Here is a 19902-nt window from a genome sequence, read left to right as displayed (position 1 = left end):
ATTTAAAAGTCTGTCTCTAGCATTGTGTTTGCAAGATTTCGTCAGGCGTTTGATGAGACGCTGGTTGGGATCTTTTTCTGAGCCACTCAAAATTACTTTGAGAAGGTTTTATCACATATTCATGGTCTGCTTGAAACATATCGTGTGTTTCAACATTACGCTCTAACGGAGGCGTGCAGTGAGTTGTCTCTAAAAACCTTCTATTGTTCATTTTGTGCGTCCGTAAATGCTTGCGAGAAAGCAACAACCAGGACATTTCTGACAATTCATAGACAGGGCGCACCAGAAGTTTTCGCAGCAATTCAGTGACCGCAAGGCATTAGTCTTCACGCGCGCCAGGAACTTTTAAAAAATCAAGGATGCAATGATCGATACCTAACATGTGCTTTTGAGAAAGTGTGTGATTTTGTATTCACCCTGCAGCACAACCAGGTACAATCACCGAGTCACTAATGCGGCAACCTTTGTTAGTGAGCTGTAGCATTTCCACATAGTCAGCTGTTCGATAAATGTTGATGACGTCAGGAGAGCGCAGAAATCTTCCGGCATGGCGCCTAAGCAATGCTACGAGGGTAAAATGTTCGGATCCATTCGAAAGTTTTCCGTGGAAGTTGCTCTTTTTCGTGGCAACACCTGTTAGGAATCATATCAGCACTCTCCCGCTTCCCGTTCGCTCACGCTGCATTACCAGCTTGATGGTCACTGACACGGGGGCTAAATCCAATAGAATTGTCAGATCCATCGGGGTGCGGCATGGAAAACTTTTCTTCCTAAAGCGTCTGCTCTCATTCTCCAGACAAGTTATAGTTCCCCAAGTACTTGTCAATTTGGAAGAACACGCCGGCTGCCTGAAATATTACTGCCGTTACACCAGGCTTTTACGAGTGAAATGCCCTATTCATTCAGGTCGCAATAACGCGAAAATGTTGCATTTGGCCTTTGTCAGGAAAAATCTAAAGCTACATGCCACCCAATGTCAGAAAAGACCAAATAAATCGCTAATGACAGACGCCCCATGTTGGAACGGTATTCCTTACAACAATCCTATCCAAAAATGTGCACAATATTAACACCATTCGGCCTGGTCCGATTCTCCCATCCAAGAGGTAGCTTCCCTGATGCGTCCTCCCCACAGCCCAACCCAAGGGATCATGACGTGTGACAGCCAGATGGAAATGGCAAAGTTCGGAGCTAGGTGACAGCGATTCAAAGCTAGGTCCAGCCGGCTGCCAGATGGGTCAGCAAAGCTTAGAGTTTGGTGCTCATGTTTCTTTTCTTCCTTTTCGTTGAAGTACTTTCAGGGTCAAGTTAGTTTCAATTTTACTTCTGCGCCAATTCATTTCTTTGTGTATTTCCCACGTCTCTTTTCATGTCTACACTCCACTTCGTCATTGCGCGTTCCTTTCAAATAAGACAAGCGAAAAACATGTAATCTTGCAACCCATGTAAGCATGGTTCACGACACCGACTGGCAATAAAAAATCTCGACCGTTGGCTCGCTTTAACGCGACCGATATTGAAAAAGGTGGCATGGGGATGGCTGAGTAGTTACCACCTCCGGCTTCCACGTGAAAGCCCTGGTTCGGATCCCGCCAGAGTCTTGGCTACAGAGCACTATGCGATGTCTGAGGTCGCTGCCCTTCCATAAAAGGGTGTCCGACGATGTACGTGACATTCCTTCGGTGAGGAAAGAAAGAAAAAGCGGCTTTGGTACCGCAGTGCCAAAAGCATCTCTGTTTCAAATCCCCGGTCACGACGTTATCGCCTTCCGACCTCCGCAGCCCTTGGTTTCAACACTGCTATCATCCTTGCCCAGCGTCCCCCGGTTGCGACACCACTTCCAACCCGCTCCGGCCAATCCCGCCCGGCAACAGTGTGACGTCAGCAGTCGGGTCTTGGGCGGCTAGACGTCTGGCGCCGACACCAAACACCAACGGTTCACGACCGGCGACGTCACGGAAGCGACCTTCACGGTCAGCCGCAGTCTGCGTCTGAATGGAGTGACTGTCAGTCCTTTTTCCTTCAGTCCCTTTTCGACGCGCCGTCGATGTCGCGCTAAGCTTATGCAGTCACAGAAATGTGTGAGTGAGTGCGTACTGCACATTGTGTGCGTCAAGTGTCAATTTTAACATGTATTGCTATCCAGCCGTATTACGAGACTCTTATCAACGTCTTATTAGTGGAATCCGGGATATCTTAATACCGCTGTAACAAAGGTTCATGTCACATGCACCAGGAAACGTTAAAAAACTTGTTTCGGCTCGAGCTCTCTGACAGCCCGCTGGATGATGGAGTACGGCATCTTTGAAGGTCTTCTTGACGTCTGATGTATGTAGTACAGGGTTCCGGCTCTTATGGGGACAGCATAGAAGAAAACGTTTTGGTGATGCGCCCTCTGTAAAGCTACCACGCTTTACGACATACCGGCCAACAGGTTTTTCTCTTAGGGCTGTTCTTTGGGTATTTTCTGCTCTAGTGCTCGTGCTCTTTAAGAAATGGTTGACCTAAGCAAATGACATGTCGGCATTAAATTATGTGCGGCGTAAGGCAGGGATGGTGGTTACTTGAGCCCCCAGGTTGATTGCTTGCAACGAACAAAAAAAAAAAGCCCAACTGTGGCTTGCCGGATGCTACTGCCTACGCTATGTATGACAGGTGGCAACGTTCACCGATGGTAAACAGGTGTATGGCGTGTATGTACAAAATGTATGACAAGTGGCGCGAACTTTAACCCACGCAATCACATGCACAAGTGTTGTTCCCCAACGCTTGTACTGCGTACATAAAGTCCAGGTCCAGGTGGTCCTTCAAAGAAACAAAGTAAACGGACCGCATACGACCACTGCCCACCAACGTGCACCTACCGATTTTGCCGAACGTCATCCAGTTGACGCCCTGCGCGCCGCGGGCGACCAGGGAGAAGCCGATGGTGGCGCCGACGATCGTGTGCGTGCCCGAGATGGGCAGGCGCAGGAAAGTGGCCAGCAGATTCCAGATCGCCGAGCCGCCTGCAAGAAGGACCGGGAAGGCCGTCAGCGTCGTCAGCGCACGCGCAGTGTCTGCTCTCTTCCAATGGTGATTGTGCGGGTCTCTGTGAGCCGCCTTCGACAGGCAGCAACGGATGAACAGAATAAAATGCGGGTGACGATTGCTGGATATAAACGAAAGCGGGCAGTCCATTTCTTAGGTATGGTGCCAATACAATGCCAGTGTAAATAAAAAATACTTGGAGACGTATATGGCTCCCAGTTCTAAGCGTGATCTACGAAAAGGACACAGAAAACTGCATTCTCGGCTTCTCGTAACTCAGATCTGACACTCATGCGTGGTGAAAGGCAGCACCACTGCGATCTGGGCAGACGTAATTCAGTGCTCCTGCCACCCGGTATGGTGATCCTCCGTCACGACTTACATTTCGTCAAAATTCAACGCGCTTGCATCCTGTCGTCAAAATGGCTCAAAGTGGATAATATTTAAAGTATTTGCTACATGGTCAAAAGGCATCTCGTGAGTGCATTGCCAAGCCGTACAGTTATGGACTGGAAACGCTTGAACGTATAGTTCATAAAATGTTCCGATATCTTATGGAAAGGGATTGTGCATGTGCATACGTGCGCATTCGCCAGCAATATTTAAACGGCGGCCTGTAGTCTGCTCTCAGATTTTCATTGCTCAGTCTACTTTTGAATACCGAAATTCCAAGCCAGTCATGCTACCTCAACTGTCGCCGTGATATTTCATCGTCTTTGTTACAATGCTTCGGTACCTTAAGATTTCAATATAATCCAGTTAACAACCTGACTTTGCCTGACTTTGCCTTGGCCTGACTTCGACCTGCCATAGCCCAATGACCTTACAGGATACATATAAATGTTTGATGCCAAACGATCCGCTATTCAAATATCTACAGCTATGCAAAATTTGGCCCGGCTTCCCTGCGACGTTCGGAAACCATTCTGAAAAAACCTTCGGGGGGTCAATTTGGCCCCCGCCCGAGAGCGTGTTGACGTTACCGTCAACACACAGCTAGTCGCAAACCTGCTCCTACGATCTGTCTGCTGTCATACATTGTCGTGGACAGGATTGTCTGCACATTCAAATCACGTAAGTTGTTAAGTGCATTTGCGAGGAGCATTATTCACATAAATGAGACGGTGGTAAAAGTCTCATTGCTCGGCGAAGAATCAGGAGAATGAAAATGTAGATGCGTTGATATTTCGGCACCATTCCTTCACGAAACAATCTCAGAAGTGTACAAATATATATATATATATATATATATATATATATATATATATGGCTATATATATATATATATGGTTATATATATATATATATATATATATATATATATAAAACCAAAGCTGAGGTATTTTAACGCATAACAGCAGAAGCATATAAAATTAGTCTTTTCTCGGGGCTTGATTGGTGATCAGGTTGTTCCATCCACGCATGAGATTAATGGCACCCCAGTGGCAAAACACGGGTCTTCTAGCACGTAACACGCGTCGGTTGCGGGTCGCAAGGCAAACAGAATCAGAACTGTACTGATCACGCCAGAGACAGTTGGAACGGAGTGGCTTCGTTGAAAATTGAACATTCCATTTGCCCAAGCATTCGGTCAAAATTTGTGTGATGAAAGCACACACGCGTGAGCTAGGCAAATAACAGCTAGTTTACATAAGATAATACGCGTTCGCCGTGTTTGCCAGAAGATGTGGGTGAAATTAGACGACGCACCAAAGATGTGACGAAATGGCACTTATAAAACCATGATTTAGCCCAGGTATGACACCAAAGACATAGTGTCGATGACAGTAAAATAAGACTTCGTTCCATTTGAACATCTTGCACCATACTTGCGAGCACGTGTTGAAGTGCCGCTTGGCCAGAATTTGTGCTAAACTAGCATATTTGATAAGACAGGGGCATTGGTGGATCCTGAGAGTGCACGGGGCCAGATCCCTTGAACCCCGAAGGGGCCATAATCTGCCAAACAAAACCAATTAAAAAACGCAAACAAGTCCGTTCTTGAGCTTCCAGCCGACCATGAATAGCCACAGGTAGCAATGGCCTGTCCATGAGCAGCAAATTGGTCCCGGTCATTGAAAGGGTGTTGGCTGGAGAGGTTTTAGGGATCATTCTTTGCAGGAGCCCTACACTGTCGCCCAAAACCCTGCATGTCCAATTAAAAGGAGTGTTCCATGTGTGTATGGGATTTTGAATTGAAATAGCTACACCTTGAAGATCATTCGATACAGTTCATAGCCTTGCCCTTCTTACGACCTAGGCCCCTATACTTTCTAAGCGACACGCCCACGGAGGTGGGCAGACCAGTTTGAGACCATTTCAAAGTCACCCAGGCATACATGACGACCATCATAACTTCTGTCAAAGTCTGACATTTTATTAGCCATACGGCAACCAAGGCCAAGAAAAACATCGTTCTCGAGTCATTCATATCCGGCGTTTGTGAACGCGCTTTTTAGAATTAACGGCTGTCGATTGGCTCTCAACCATTGTTGTGCATGAAACGATGACTTAATCAAGCAATGACATATTGAGAAACATATTTACTAAACAGACAAATTGTGTTGTATAGAGCAGTCTTTTCCATTTGAAAGTACCTATACCTATGCGTGATAAGTGGGCTTATTTCATGATATATGATGCTTGCTTTAATATCTTCAAATGTGTAGCATTCCCTTTAAATTTAGCATAACCAAATGATATATATAGATATATATATATATATATATATATATATATATATACATATATATATATATATATATATATATATATATATGTATAACTTGGGTTTAGTCTGTGTCATCTTCGAACACATGCACGCACGCACGTACGCACGGCACATGCACACATACACACACAAACGCGCGCGCGCGCACGTGCACACGCACGCGCAAACGCACACGCACATGCACACGCACAGCATATGACGGCAGGCGCACGGGTTCTCCACAGCGCTTGCCGGTGGGACTGGGATCCGCCGGGGCATGAACCACGAGGAAACGCCCACTAAAGGTGCAATCGTCCCCACAGCCCCGGGGTCGGTCTGGTTCGCCGCTCGATCGCGTGGCAGTAGCAGTGGCACCCCAGGATGTACACTGGCGTGTTTAATCTTCCGGAGCGATGCCCGTAGGCTGCGTCAAGACTTATTTACACATCGTGACGCAGCAGAGCCGGCTTGTAGCCAAAATCGTATACGGGCCAAGGTGCTGCACTGCTGGTGTAACCCGAAAAAGCTGTCAGCCTGTCCGGCAACGTAGGCAACAGCCGTTGCTGGTCCGGGTTGAGTTGTAAGCAGCTCCAAAACTGACACCGCTGACCACGATTCTGAATAATCAGCGAGGCAATCACGCGTCGGAGGCTCCTTGCCGTCGACAACCCCGACGTTCCTCGTAAGGGCACAGAGATTGGCAAGAGCAGCGCGCTGCGTTGTTCACCACCTGCAGGCCCATTGGCAGCATTCTCGCGGCGCCTTTGTCTGCACAGATCCGCAGTGGAACGACAGTGCACGTTGACAAGTGAACAGCGACAAAAAATGCACCAGATTGCCTGTTCACCCAACGTATACGTATCTCATATGGTAATTGGCATATTTAGCAAGTCAAGCTAGAGGCTCGCTTTTGTAGGGCGCGTCCGAAGGTGTTTTCAAATTTCCGGAGACATCACTGCCATCCTCGAATTTTACCATTGAGTAGGACCTGGCTTTTCCCTTTTTGAGGCAGCATTACGACTTAGGTTAAAACAAAAAGTTAGACGGCTCGCCTAATAGCTCTGCTAAGGCTTTGACGCACATATACAGACTAGGTTCAGTTCCAAAACTGGATTCTGGAAGATCCTGCACAAGGATGAGTGAAGTCACAGGTCTTAAATACCAAGTGAAATTTTCATGAAACAAGCCAAGTTTCCACAAGATCAAACGGGAAAATTTTAACGAAGACCTTAGATTTCAGAAGATACGCTGACAAATTAAAAAATATCCATGATCTGGGAAGACCTCGGCAGTATTTCAACAAGATCCAGGACCTAGATCATGGGGATCTGATCTCGGGTTTCCTTGTGCGGGTCTTGGCACATATCTGGTCCGAGCCATGCCGCAAGGCTCTCAAAATAAATAGGAGGATCCCGAGATCAAGATAAAGGGCCCATGGCAGTCGCGAGTGCCCCGGCAGATTAACGTGCGGGACCTCCAACAACAGCGTAGAGTCCATGCACAGCGCGCATTGGGTCCTGAACTTAACAGTCATAGCCCCTCAATCCGTCAATGATTCATTTCGTCTGCTCTTGTGCTCTTCATCTTCGGCTGTGATCTTTCTCGCTGACCATAAATGGTCAATATGAGAGCAATATCGGCATAAAGGCACGCAAAAAAGGACTCTGTACTACGTAGTAAGACTAATCTAAGTTAAATCGTGTACACAATCAGCTTCAATGTGCAGGTGCACGAGCACGTATTACATGTATTGCTAAGGATGAAAATACCAGACATACCAGAGACATCAGCTCTGCGGCTCCAAAAGACGATTGCAGGAATATTGGCCCGCAAAACTCTTCCGGCATTCATAATCGGCTTCGCAGCACGGGTTTTGTGAAACAAAAAGCCGACCTAGCGACAACTACGCGTCTCGTCAAGGTGGCACTGATCTGTGGGTTCGGCAGCACACAAATCGCGTCGACTCGAGGCTCCCGTAAACACCCCATCGCCTGCAGTGTTCTCGAGCGCCGCTCTAGCGTGCCTTCGACGCGCCACGCTGCTCCTCACCCCCTGCATCCACGCTAACCGCCAACGGCGACTCGCTCCGTGTCAACAACTGCATAAATATCTCTGGTGGGCGACAAGAGGCTGCAAGAGGGCGACACGCCGCGGGAGCGAGCTGGGGCAGACACCGGAGCGCGGGACAGCGAGCCGTCGCCAAGCTGTGGCGCCGCTCGCTCGGACCCCGAATGGCACCGGCACCGGCAGGAGACGCGGAATGAATGGCCGGGTTGAGGCGGTCCTCTCACGGCAGATGTCCCACGCGGGACTGGTTCCCAGCGTTTGCCAGCGCTACCGACGCAGGGATCGGTATAAACTGCCTGCTGACCAAGCGTTAGACTAGCCAGCTAGCCCGGCGTATCTGCACCGCGGAATGAGCTAAATCGAATGAGTTAAGTCGAGAATCCTGGAACGAGTTAAGTCGAAGTGTTCGCACAAAAAGGTGTAGCACCGTCACCTCGCTGTCTGTAAAAAATGATGATATTTCTATCTCATTAACGATGACCCGAGCTGCACTATTTTCATGATGTGTTCTGAGAACTTGTGGTAGCGTCACAACTCACACATTTCTTACCCCATTGCTTATGGAGTAATAGCTCAAATCCGAAGTGGCTGGTAAAGGCTCCAAATCGACGGCGGGATAATGACAGGGGCATTTGCAGACGCATGGCGATGACCGCATCACTTCAACTGAGGAAACGAATTCAAAGCATAGCCGTGCCGCGCGCGCGATAGCGGAAGCGCGCTCAGCAAAACCGTGCTGGCTCCGCTCACCAAAACAAATTCAGCATTGGCCGCTTGGTGCCAGATCGCTCACTGCCCGTGCTAACATATCCGTGAATGACATCATATGACTGTATGATTAATGACATTGTTGACATATGACTATGGCCAACCGAGAGCTTTCAAGCCCTGCAGCTCACGACCCAAGTAGTAATACGGGAGTAGCCGCCGATGGTAACGCCCAGCAGCGGCATATACGGAGCGGTGGTGTTGTAAAGCCTGCCCGGATGCCCACGCCAAGCATGGCGCGCCACAAACCGAGCCCACGTCGTTCCGCCACTGGCATGGCAACACAGATTTGCAACGAAAGTCCCGAATTCCGAACATTTGAAGACGGTGCAGCACATTGAAATACTTAAAGCCAGAAAGTGTTTCAAAGTGCTTAAAGAGTGCTCACATTTCCCACTTTGTGGGAGGTGTGACGGGGACGGCAGCTGCGGCCTGCAGCGGCCTGCGGTCCGCTCGGGCTTACCGAGTGCCGCCAGCGAGCCGAGCATCAGCTCCTTCTCCGCGTTCTCGTACAGAGAGACGTCCAGGATGCCTTTCCGCATCGTCTCCGATACTTTATACCCTGTGAAGAGATGGGGTGTTGAAGCTGGGAGGTTGACAGGCCACGCGCGTGAGGTTTCGCACTGTCACCAACGGCACGGGAGGAGTGGTGTAGCAGTTTGCCAGTTCCAAGCTAGCTGGTTACAACTGATGAGCTGTTAATATACCGACAGACGACTAGACCTACTTGCAAACTGGTGGCAGCCCTGTTTAACATGTCACATATTTCGAGCGTACCTCAACCATATGAACGACACAACTCTTCTACAGAAGAGGTTCAACATAAAAATCGTCATATTTTTAAGTGGAAGAAAGCAGGTGAATAGCACTCTGAGGAAGAATGGACAAAGGTAGGTGAATGATATTGTTCAGAGGACATTTCAGTTACACATACCGACACAGACAGCAGAATACGTGTATGAAAGCAGTTAGAAGTGAAAACTACGACGTTTTTTACACAATATAATGGGCAGAGCAGAAGTACTTCGATTATTAGTACATTTTGTAACAGTAGCGCTGCCGGTGGGCATACCACGTGGCAGACGGCAAGGAAACCATGCTCCCGAGATGAACCGCACATCAGACACCAAACGAATCACCGGGAAGGCTACTTTTGACACCACTGACAATGAACATTGCGCGACTTTTATCAATTATCATGCCGCACCTCTCACCCAGCTGCAAAAAAACGCCCATTTCGCTCTTGGCCAATGGCCCTGATCATTCTAATGTCTGCCGCTATGACTATGACACTACGACAGATGCTCTGTAATTACACTTTGGTATTTGCGGCTCATATGTAAACTAACAATGGCTATGGTAACATGTTTTTGGAAAAATGTAAAGCATACCAAATGTTTAAAACAACAGATTCGGCCTAATGGCGTCTTGATATCCACAATGCCATTTATGTGATAAAGATGCGTCACATTCTTATTCGCCAGCCACGTTACACCGTACGGATGTTCTGACTACGATGGCAGCTGCCACAGGCCGGCCACTTGTCAAGAGAACAACAGCGCTGTGTTCTGACTGCGATAGCAGCTGCCACAGGCCGGCCACTTGTCAAGAGAACAACAGCGCTATGTTCTGACTGCGATAGCAGCTGCCACAAGCTGACCACTTCTCACAAGGACAACATCGCTATGTTCTGACTGCGATAGCAGCTGCCACAGGCCGGCCACTTGTCAAGAGAACAACAGCGCTATGTTCTGACTGTGATGGCAGCTGCCACAAGCCGGCCGCTCGTCACAAGGACACCATCGCTGCTTGAACAGTAATAATTGCCCGTATCACAGGGGCATACTTTTCAATGTGTTGAAGGGGGGGGGGGGGAGACCGAGTGAGGAGAAGGGCTAGATGACAGGGGCATGTCAGGGCCACAGGGCCCTGATATGCTAGATCACAGGGGCAGATCAGGGCCACAGGGCCTTATCACAGGGGCATACTTTTCAATGTGTTGAAGGGGGGGGGGGGCGAGACCGAGTGAGGAGAAGGTCTAGAAGCGTTTAAAGTGTTAGAAGTTTGAAGCCCAGGGCTAGCCCTACCCAAAAATGCTTGAAAAAAATGGATTCCTCCCCGAATTCATATTGCTGCCTTCTCAAACTTTGGACACCCAACTGATTAGGAAACTACACCCCTGCCTGTCACAATTATACATGTGCGGCGGTAGCGTTTCTTTTCGACAACTTTTTTCTTAAAATATATTCTTCACTGACGATGGTCCTCCCTTCTTCTGCTCCTGTGGTCTGCAGAGGTGTTGTGGACTTCAAGGGCGATTACGCGCTTCTGGAAGTTGTTCAGGTTCGGAAAACGAGGATGCGACAGGCTGACTGTCTTCTGACGATGATGAGGAAGACTGGCAGCCAGCTAACGAGGGTGGAGCTGACGAAAATGGATAAGACTGGCTGCGTACTAACGAGGTTAGAACTGACGAAGATGGGAAAGGCTGGCAGCTAACTAACGAGGATAGACCTGACGAGGGCGGGGGCTGACGAGGATGGGGAAGACTGACTGCAAAGGATGGCGCGAGCAAATTTTTTATATGGGGACAGTGTCTTAAAACCATAACACTTCAACAAAAATGGGTAAGAAATCACACGTTTGATAACTGGCTACCTTATAAATAATCGGCGCCATGCCGACTCCTCGCGTGCCTTGCGCTGTGCCAACGAAAAACATGGCCGCGCTGTAACCAAAGATGAGGCCAGGGCTGGGGCCCGCAACTTTCCGAAGACTTCCGCAACCCTACCTTCTTAGCCCTAAGGTTTTTGGATGATAGTCCTCCGGCATTTTGTGTTATAACACCCAAATTTTCAGTAGTCCGTGAAGGATATCATGAACAGCACACAAACCGTTCCTTACTCATATTTTATCACCAGACACATGTTTGGTTTCCCAGCAGCGGCGGTTCTTTCAGGAACACTGCATGTCGGTTTGGGCGAAGGGCTGATAATGTTACATTAATGGAACCATATATCATGAAGGTATACTCAACACACAAAAATATATACAACTGCACTGAGAATTGATGGCGCAACACGCTTGTTTAGATTTCGTGCCACCATGAGGCATGGTCTGGTATGAATGAATTTGTCAAGGTGAAAAATCGATGTTCTGGAAATTTGACATTTTGGCCTGGCATAATGGGAACAAATATTGACCCAACAGCACACAGACTAGTGCTAATCATGATTTGTTGTTGAGACCAATCCACTAGAATTTTTGCTAATTTGTATCGTTCTTCATTGAAAACGTCAGCCCCTCCCCCACGGTCCCTTCCCGCTGACTGCCAACTGATAAGGATGGGGAAGGCTGACAGCCAACTGAGAGAGTCCGCTAAGAGTGAGACCGGGACAGAAGCGAGTTCATATCGCCTGTAGGGAATCCACTTCACGGGGGATCGAGGCTTCGATGCGACTGGTGGTACCGTTATCGGCGGTCGACTCAAGCACGCTGGGTGGTGGTGTATATGACATCAGATGAATTAAAACTGCGTCGGACTTCCGCCTTCTGTGCGCTCATTCTTAGAGAGCCCCTGTAGGCACCGATCTTCCCACGCTTACGCTTAGACAAGCATTGTGGGCAACGATCTTCCAATGATCCTCCTCAAGATATATTTCTGAAGGCCGTCTCTAAGAACAGTTCAAGGCAAACTCACCAGTGGAGACTTTCTGCAGAGCACTCTGCCTACGACACTGCCTCTGCTTACGACACTACTGCCTCTGCCTACGACACTGCCTCTGCTTACGACACTACTGCCTCTGCCTACGACACTGCCTCTGCTTACAAATGTGAATGGCTGACGTCGAGCGTAATTTTTCCCAGGCACGCTGTTCGGAGGACATGAGCCAGGTGTCGCTCACTTACCTATCAGGACAGCGCCAGCCACCTCGAACACGGTGGCCAGGATGCAGGCATTCCTCAGCGTGAGCGCGCGAGCGCCGACGCTGGTGCCGAAGCTGTTGGCCACGTCATTGGCGCCCACGCCGAATGCCAGCACAAAGGACACGACGAACGAGGCGACGACGATCCACACGAGCTCGGCCGCCCACGGCTCCATGGCCGAGGCGGGGACAGGCACTCCCACGGACGACGCTACGTGAACGGGCTGTATCAGAGACGCGTCGGGGCTGGGGCGCGCTGCGGAGTCTGGTCGGCCACACGCACGGTCCGGCAGATCGGCATCGCGAGCTTGGTCTCTGCGTCAGCGGTCTCCGGACAGCGGCGCCTCCGGGGCCGGAGCCGCCACCACCGCTGCCGAAGAGAGCTCTCGCGCGGCGCCCGCCGCCGCCGTCGCCGCCGTCACCTGCAACAGAGCGGGGCAGCCTCTCAGCACGGGCGGCACTCACCGATCAGGATGGCGCCGAGCATCTCGCCGATGGTGGCGATGATGCAGGCGTTGCGCAGCGTGATCGCCTTGGCACCGACGCTTGTGCCGAACACGTTGGCCACGTCGTTGGCGCCGATGCCGAAGGCGAGCGCGAAGGCGACGAGGAAGGAGGCGACGACCAGCCAGACGAGGCTGGGGTCGTACGGCACGATGTCGCCCGTCGCGACCGTCGTCACCTCCGTCACCGACGCCGCCACGGCCTCGGTCACGGCGGCTACCGCCTCAGTCAACGTGGTCGCCATGGCGGGGCCCGCACGACGTCTCCAGCCGCGGCCCGACCCCAGACGAGGCATGCCCTACTGCGGGTGACGTCACAGCCCCGGCCGCCAATGTGCCCGCCCGCCCGCCGGTCCCGCCAACAGGTACCAGCGGCCGCCGGCGCCACCGACCGTCATGTATGCTCTTGGTGCACGGACTAGACAAGGATGATCAGAGGGCTCGCAGCCAGCACAGTTGGTGTGTTCTGAAGAAGGACCTCCTCTCAGATTATATGACCGAGGGACACAGCATTTTGAGATGAATTGCAAATTTCCCAGGAATCGTTTTTCCCTCATTTGGCCAAGCTTAACAGCCGTTAAAACAAACTTATAACTGTACTATTTTTCGTTTGAAGCACACAGTGAGCACGACAGCGATATGCTAATTTATATGGTTTGGCGCCGTCGCCTCAGGTGTCGGGCTTTGTTTTGACTTTTGCATAAATATTAGCGTGCTGCCGAGAAATGGGCGTTCCAAATCCAGCAGAAACAGGCCCCAGGCTATTACACCCCGTACATCATAAATGGCTCACTTTACTTACAACTTACAGTGGCTCACACAACTTACAGTGCTTAGGGGGTTGATTTGAACACATTTATTTTGGGAGTTCATTTGTTCGCAACTAAAAATGCATATCTGACCATTAACCAAGACTAATCAGGCGGACTAGTAGATATCACCCAAGCCCAACATATGAAAAGAGGTTTGACACGCTGAAGCCGCGACCTTTTGTATATATATATATATATATATATATATATATATATATATATATGATCTTAAACTTGATGCTGTTGAGGCGATGCCATAACATGTGTTTCCACTGATTTGACCGATTCGCAGGTTCGCCTATTCCAGCCGGCTTTGAATTTCCCGAGTACGATCCTATGTACGCATCGCTCAGTACCATGTTTGTCGCGAAGGTCCGCGATGTTTTGCTAACTCAGAGTGTGTCCCCATTTAATAGCTACAAGCGTCAACAAGCCAAGCAAAATTTCGTGTATGGCGACATTGTACAAGCACATCATCTTTTTATCAACGCATCTATGAGCGAAAGGTCTTAGCTAAAAACGCGCGAGAAGTTAAGGGAAGAACGCATAATCCGCTCGTCTTATACAGTAAAATAATGTTAAAGAAAGTCAGATTAGGCCATCTAAGTGACCCCTAAGGGAGGTGTCTCATAGTAAATCAGAGCCTTGACTCACCGCACGTACCAAAATTCCCCCGTTCCGGTAGTGACACATTTCAGCTAGATACAGACTAAATTAAGGAATATAAGTCACCTCTCGGCAGCGACAGAGAAAGCAGAAGACTTTTGACTTGCCAGCGGGGTGAAGGTGCCATGCGAATGGGGTCCCTTCAGTATGTCAACAGGGCTGGTATGTATAATACTGAGTGTATATTACATATATATGCACACACATACATACGTGTATGTATATATGCATGCATCTATACATGCATGCATATATATATATATATATAGATATATATAGATATATATATATATATATATATATATATATATATATATATATATATATATATATATATATATATATATATATATATGCTGTTATATATGTATAAATAATTATATGCGCAAGAATGAAATGAAGAGCGCTCTTTTGGTCACTGTCAACCGCAAATGGCATATTATCTGAGGTCCTGTCCTGAGGACCCATATCAACAACAGTAACGACGATGGACCGGCTTAACACCTTTCATGACTGACATGTGCCTGGGAGTGTTGTGGGGACAACGGCTATATCGGCTTCGTAGTCGCCCACTTGGCACCTGAGTGCCAGTTACAAATGTCCGTAAGGTTTTGTTTAACGTGGGCTGCGCGCAGTGTGGCGGAAGTCACTCTGTAATTCATCGACTGACGGTGGCGTCCGACGGACCGGAAGCGTCTCATCTCGCTGTCATTCGAGACCCGCATTGAGCGCAGGTCACGTCTAATTCCAGGTGCAGGTAGCTCTCCGGTTTTACGCGACGTGCCACGGGGCTGCGAGCGTGCTTTGAATTAAGTGTACCGTGCGCGGATTAAAATGCTTCAAAAATATGCATTGCATTACATTCATAGTGAAGGACGGAATAGCACCACCCTCAGGGTGATGCGTAGAACATACACTTCTACCTCGCTGAGCATGATCATTGCAAGAAAAAGCCACGTCCATTTCATCGGTGCCATGTTTAGGAAACATTAAAAGGCTTCCTAAGCTTGCATCGACGATTTCTTCAAAAGGAGAATTTCATCATAAAACCACACTCTAGTAAGGAGTCGAAAATGCCGCAGTAACTATTCGATGTTGCCCGGGGCCAAAACGCTCTGGCAGTTCCGTTTCGTAAGGATAAATCTTACGTAACTGGAGAACTACGCGTATTTATGGTCGAGCGACCCCTTCAAACGGGGTCACCTTATTTGTCACATAGTTTCAGAAACACCAGCCCCACCGTGTAAAGGAGCGAAACAATTTAAATGCCTTATGCTGTCGTGTATTCCCAGAGCCACTTTCACTGAAGTCGACCGACGAATTTATTGAAGCATTGGGACAGAATGAAAAACAACGTGTTTTCGTGTGTTCGGGTGCACTGCTTCTTTTAACCAATAAACCAGTCAACGAGATTATCGGGATTTTTTTCTAGCATATGCACGTATTCACATATACACATATAACATGATATATCCACGACATTATGTATGGCTCCCGTCGAACCCCTGCTATCACCAACATCGATCTTAGTCTCTTCACTTCTGGTCCGTGCATTAGCGACATACAAATTAACATAGCACGCACTCGCCGTCTCAACACCAAACTGTGAGAACTCCGTCGGTCAGTTCACTACCCAGTCATATGCGAACAGACAATCGAGCTATCTGAGTCAATGAAAAGGCTTCGAGATTGCAAGTCAAGCCATGTGCAAATCCCGTTCGTCGATGGAGATCATGGATAGTGGTGCGGCTGGCGCCGCCTATTACCTCAGTATGGAGGCCGCTTGCCGACATTCGGTCAAGCCTGCATGGCGGCAGCGGGTGTGCCGACAGGTACAAATAGGCGCCATCAGAACGGGGACTTAACCATTGCAGGGCGTGGTCCCCATTACATAAGCAGTGAGGTGCCTTGTCACTTCCAACCAGTGAAGCAAATTTCTGTCCATAACAGCCGCCACATGACTGCGATAGATGAAGAGATCCGGCGACAATCCCACAAACATTTGTATACTTCGCCGCCGCCCATCGTCCAACGCGGCGAACAGGCAACAGTCGGGGCATATTTACCCGGGCAGCACTGATAACACAGCGCGTCCTGGTGTTTAATTTCGCTGACAACCTCCGCACTGTAATCGTAAATCTCAGAAGACGAAGATATGAAAAGCAGGCATGCATCCGAGAAACGGGAGGAATGACACCTTGCATGGCACCTCTCAGCACGGGTGACTGACAGGCCAGAAGTAAACATTCAAAGACTTCACACCCGTAAAACCCCAGGCACGGGCGAAAGGCTCAGGCCATTTTCTTCGACGACAATCAACGAGAGTGGATTTTCCAGACGCCAGCGCCCGCCCTCGACAGGAACAGTGCATTAGTTCACTGTTCGTCCGCGGCATGGAGCCAGCGTCGCGTCCAGATGGCGCCTGCGCAGTCCCGGAAGCGAGCCGCTCGGCGCGGCGTCACTATTGAACTTGAGACGCTCTCAATCCTTACAATCAAGGGGTGAGGGAGGCCACTGTCGGAACCGGCCCGGGGGGGAGGGGTATCCAGCCGGTGTCTTGCCCGAGCTGGCTGCTAAGGTCGGCTGTTTAGACGGATGGACCCGGACTGTGCACCACCCTCACCGGTTCTGACCCGATCGGAGATGACGTGGGTGACCATGAAACGCGTTCACTTCAGAAGTCATTTGCAAATAGCCTATCTTCAGGAACTGTCTGATGACTTGAGACAAATATGAAAAATTGCGGCGCGGACGTAACGGCGCCAAATCAGAAACACAAAATCAGTGGCAGTAAGAACGGAAGGAAGCACAAGGTGCTTATGTTGGCAGTCCCGCGTCTTCCCGGCACCAGAAAGCGTTGGTTTATACCGAGTATTATGGAGCTCTGTGCAGATGCCGGTACCACGTCACCTTGCTGGTGTTGAGTCAGTTCTTATTTACATGAGCTGGTAACGACGGCGATATTTTGGAGATCCAATTCCTAGTATGGGGCAGTGAGGCGCTACACAGGGAACAAGTTGCTAATCACGTGATCAGTCGGCTTTAGCAGCTGCTTTCGTGTGATCAGAAAAACATGAGTTTGAAATAAAAAAGGATGTGGCTCCGATGACGAACAGCAGCATGCATCAAAGTAGTTATCATAGTAGGGGAGGAAACGTCATTATTTTAAGTGATTCCCTAAGCAAGGAATAGCATCAACGAAAAAATGGGCCAACTCAGTTATCAGCCTAATTAGTGAAAATGCAAATCTGCATTTCCTACCAAAAGCGGAGCATTATTAAGCTCGCTGGCGGCACGCCAGGCCAGATTGTTCCGAAACAGAGTTGTTTTGCTCCTCCTGGCACGTTTGGCAGCGATCGCCTGGTAATCTTCGTGCAATACTGAAGGGACATGAGTAAACACTTTGGGAGGATGTGTGGCAGGGATCACGGGGAACACGGGGAAATTGGTAGAAAGCTCCATCCGTGGCTGATCTTCCGCCCCAGCCCAGCGACCGCCTAAGTGACCAAGACCTTAGGTGGTTGAAAATAATTTAATCATCGTCACTGTTCAAAGCCAAGACACTCCGAGTCGTTCCAGGGTTTACGATCGGCCGGCACCGGCTCGGAGGGCTTCCGGTCGGCCGGCACCGACTCGGAGCCCCGGCTGTGAGGCCAGCAGAATGCGCCGGAAACAGCGCAGCGTCTGACCGGGCACGGCCGCCACGGCCGGACGTACGGCCGCGCCGGTCCGTCGGCCAGCGCCGCCCTCGGCTTCCGCGCCCGACTCAGCTGTCAGCGGCAGCCACAGACCTCACACCAGATACCGTGAAACGGATGCTCAGCCAAAAGAGGGCGGTCGCATCACTGGACGTAGTAGTTTGGTATCAGTCCGCCGCTGAGTTCAGCTTAGTGTTCAGTGTGGGTAACGGTCGGTGCTAGTGACTGCGGACATGAACGAAGGAACCAAGCCATTGGGGATGCATACATCCACCGGCGGTTGTGTCGTGGCGTAATTTTGCAAATGTCGCTGTGCAACCTCGGCAAACATGTTTCCCACAAGAAACCGCGAAGCAAGATGAATGTTTCAAGTCTTGACGATTTTTAGATGGATTCATATATTCCGTCAGACAACAAAGTCAGACGCTGGAATTCAAATCCACTTGGCACGAACAAATTCTAGACTAACCTAGCAGAAAGCAGAGGCACCAAATTTTCAAATGTAAACCCCGATCCATAAGACGCCTGCTCCGACATGTAACTGGGCATACCGACCATTAAAAGGCCTTTATCATACACTGTTAATGCATGCAACGCCGTTTTTATTGCCGGCAATTGCGCCGTTATTCTGATCAAGTTGACAAAAGTAAAGGTCCTGGAATGTAGAAATCATCGTGCCTCACAACGTCCGCCCTGCTAAGCCATGCCTCCAACTGGTGTGCTGTTGAAGCCGACAACGTCCTACAATAGCGGACTAGTTTTGAAGAGAGGGTGCAACCACAAAAGCACTCTCCATGAATTAAACATCAAGCATAAAGGCTTGTCAGAATTGCAAACATCCCTTGTAAATTCCAGAATCGCGGCAAACAGCCAGGACTGCACCTACGCCGCAGCCCGCTCTGAATCAGTCTACTGCAGGCGCACATATTCACGGCATGGGTGAATGCGGTACGCATTCACGGCACGGCTCGTTGATGCCCCGTTTCGCAGCGCGCCACGACGCACCTGCATAACATTCTAAATGGAAAATAATCACTCTACATTGCGAACCAAAAAAAGACTTTCAAGAGCCGGAAACTGCACCTGCAAACTGCACCAAACTGCATTAATTTTGTAGGGAGATAGCGGTGCTAATATGCATTCCGGTGTTGATGTTTACTCCACGCTAATGCATTATATACTTTTGTCAATTCCTGTGAAATCAACCTTAAATGTGTTTATCAAAACTCTGCACATGTCGTACCAAGATCCACCGGACTGACATATATTTAGAACAGCGAATTTTAGTCCACAGAAGGTCTCACGTCGTCTGTGAGGAGAAGAAAGTCACCAAGTTTACTGAACAAATGCGTGGGATGCAGTTGGACGAAACCAAAATATGCAATGTTCAAGAACACATGTTTGATAATGTTTAGCATTGGGTTTCGCGGCATGCTTTCGCAATGACAGCCATTTGCAATGCGTTTTCAGCCCGATGCTTGGCACTAGTGGCGTTGGGTTCCGAGTTGCTGCAGAGCACAGCTCGTTGTATATGCATTAAATCCATCACACTATCTGTGCCATTCACTTCAACAAATAAACTTGCTTCTATCCTTTCACCAGAGAGTGCCGCAGAGTGCTTCACGTGCCGCAGAGCGCTGAAGCATGGCTGCCGTGGGCTAAGCTTGACCCTCTTTAGGCAGCTACCAGACCTGTGATGCCAGTCGAGCCAAACAATACACC

General features: G+C 49.3%; 1 protein-coding gene across 2 annotated transcripts in view; it reads right to left on the bottom strand.

Moving 5' to 3' along the window:
- NaPi-III (Na[+]-dependent inorganic phosphate cotransporter type III) overlaps window positions 1–19902 on the bottom strand; it is a 49549-nt gene that overhangs the window by 26106 nt on the left and 3541 nt on the right. For both annotated transcript variants that reach the window (XM_037225139.1, XM_037225136.1), the window contains exons 2-4: window positions 12485–12923; window positions 9039–9137; window positions 2865–3008 (exon numbers count right to left, since the gene is read on the bottom strand). In XM_037225139.1, coding sequence (XP_037081034.1) covers window positions 2865–3008; window positions 9039–9137; window positions 12485–12677 — 436 coding nt within the window. In that variant the 5' untranslated portion in view covers window positions 12678–12923. The remainder of the gene's footprint in view (window positions 1–2864; window positions 3009–9038; window positions 9138–12484; window positions 12924–19902) is intronic.

The sequence above is a fragment of the Pollicipes pollicipes genome, unplaced genomic scaffold (genome assembly GCF_011947565.3).
Source record: "Pollicipes pollicipes isolate AB1234 unplaced genomic scaffold, Ppol_2.1 Scaffold_4881;HRSCAF=5763_pilon_pilon_pilon, whole genome shotgun sequence".
In the NCBI taxonomy this organism is placed as follows: Eukaryota; Metazoa; Arthropoda; class Thecostraca; order Pollicipedomorpha; family Pollicipedidae; genus Pollicipes; species Pollicipes pollicipes.
Note: the sequence above shows the minus strand (reverse complement) of the source record. Positions and strands in the feature narration are given on the sequence as shown.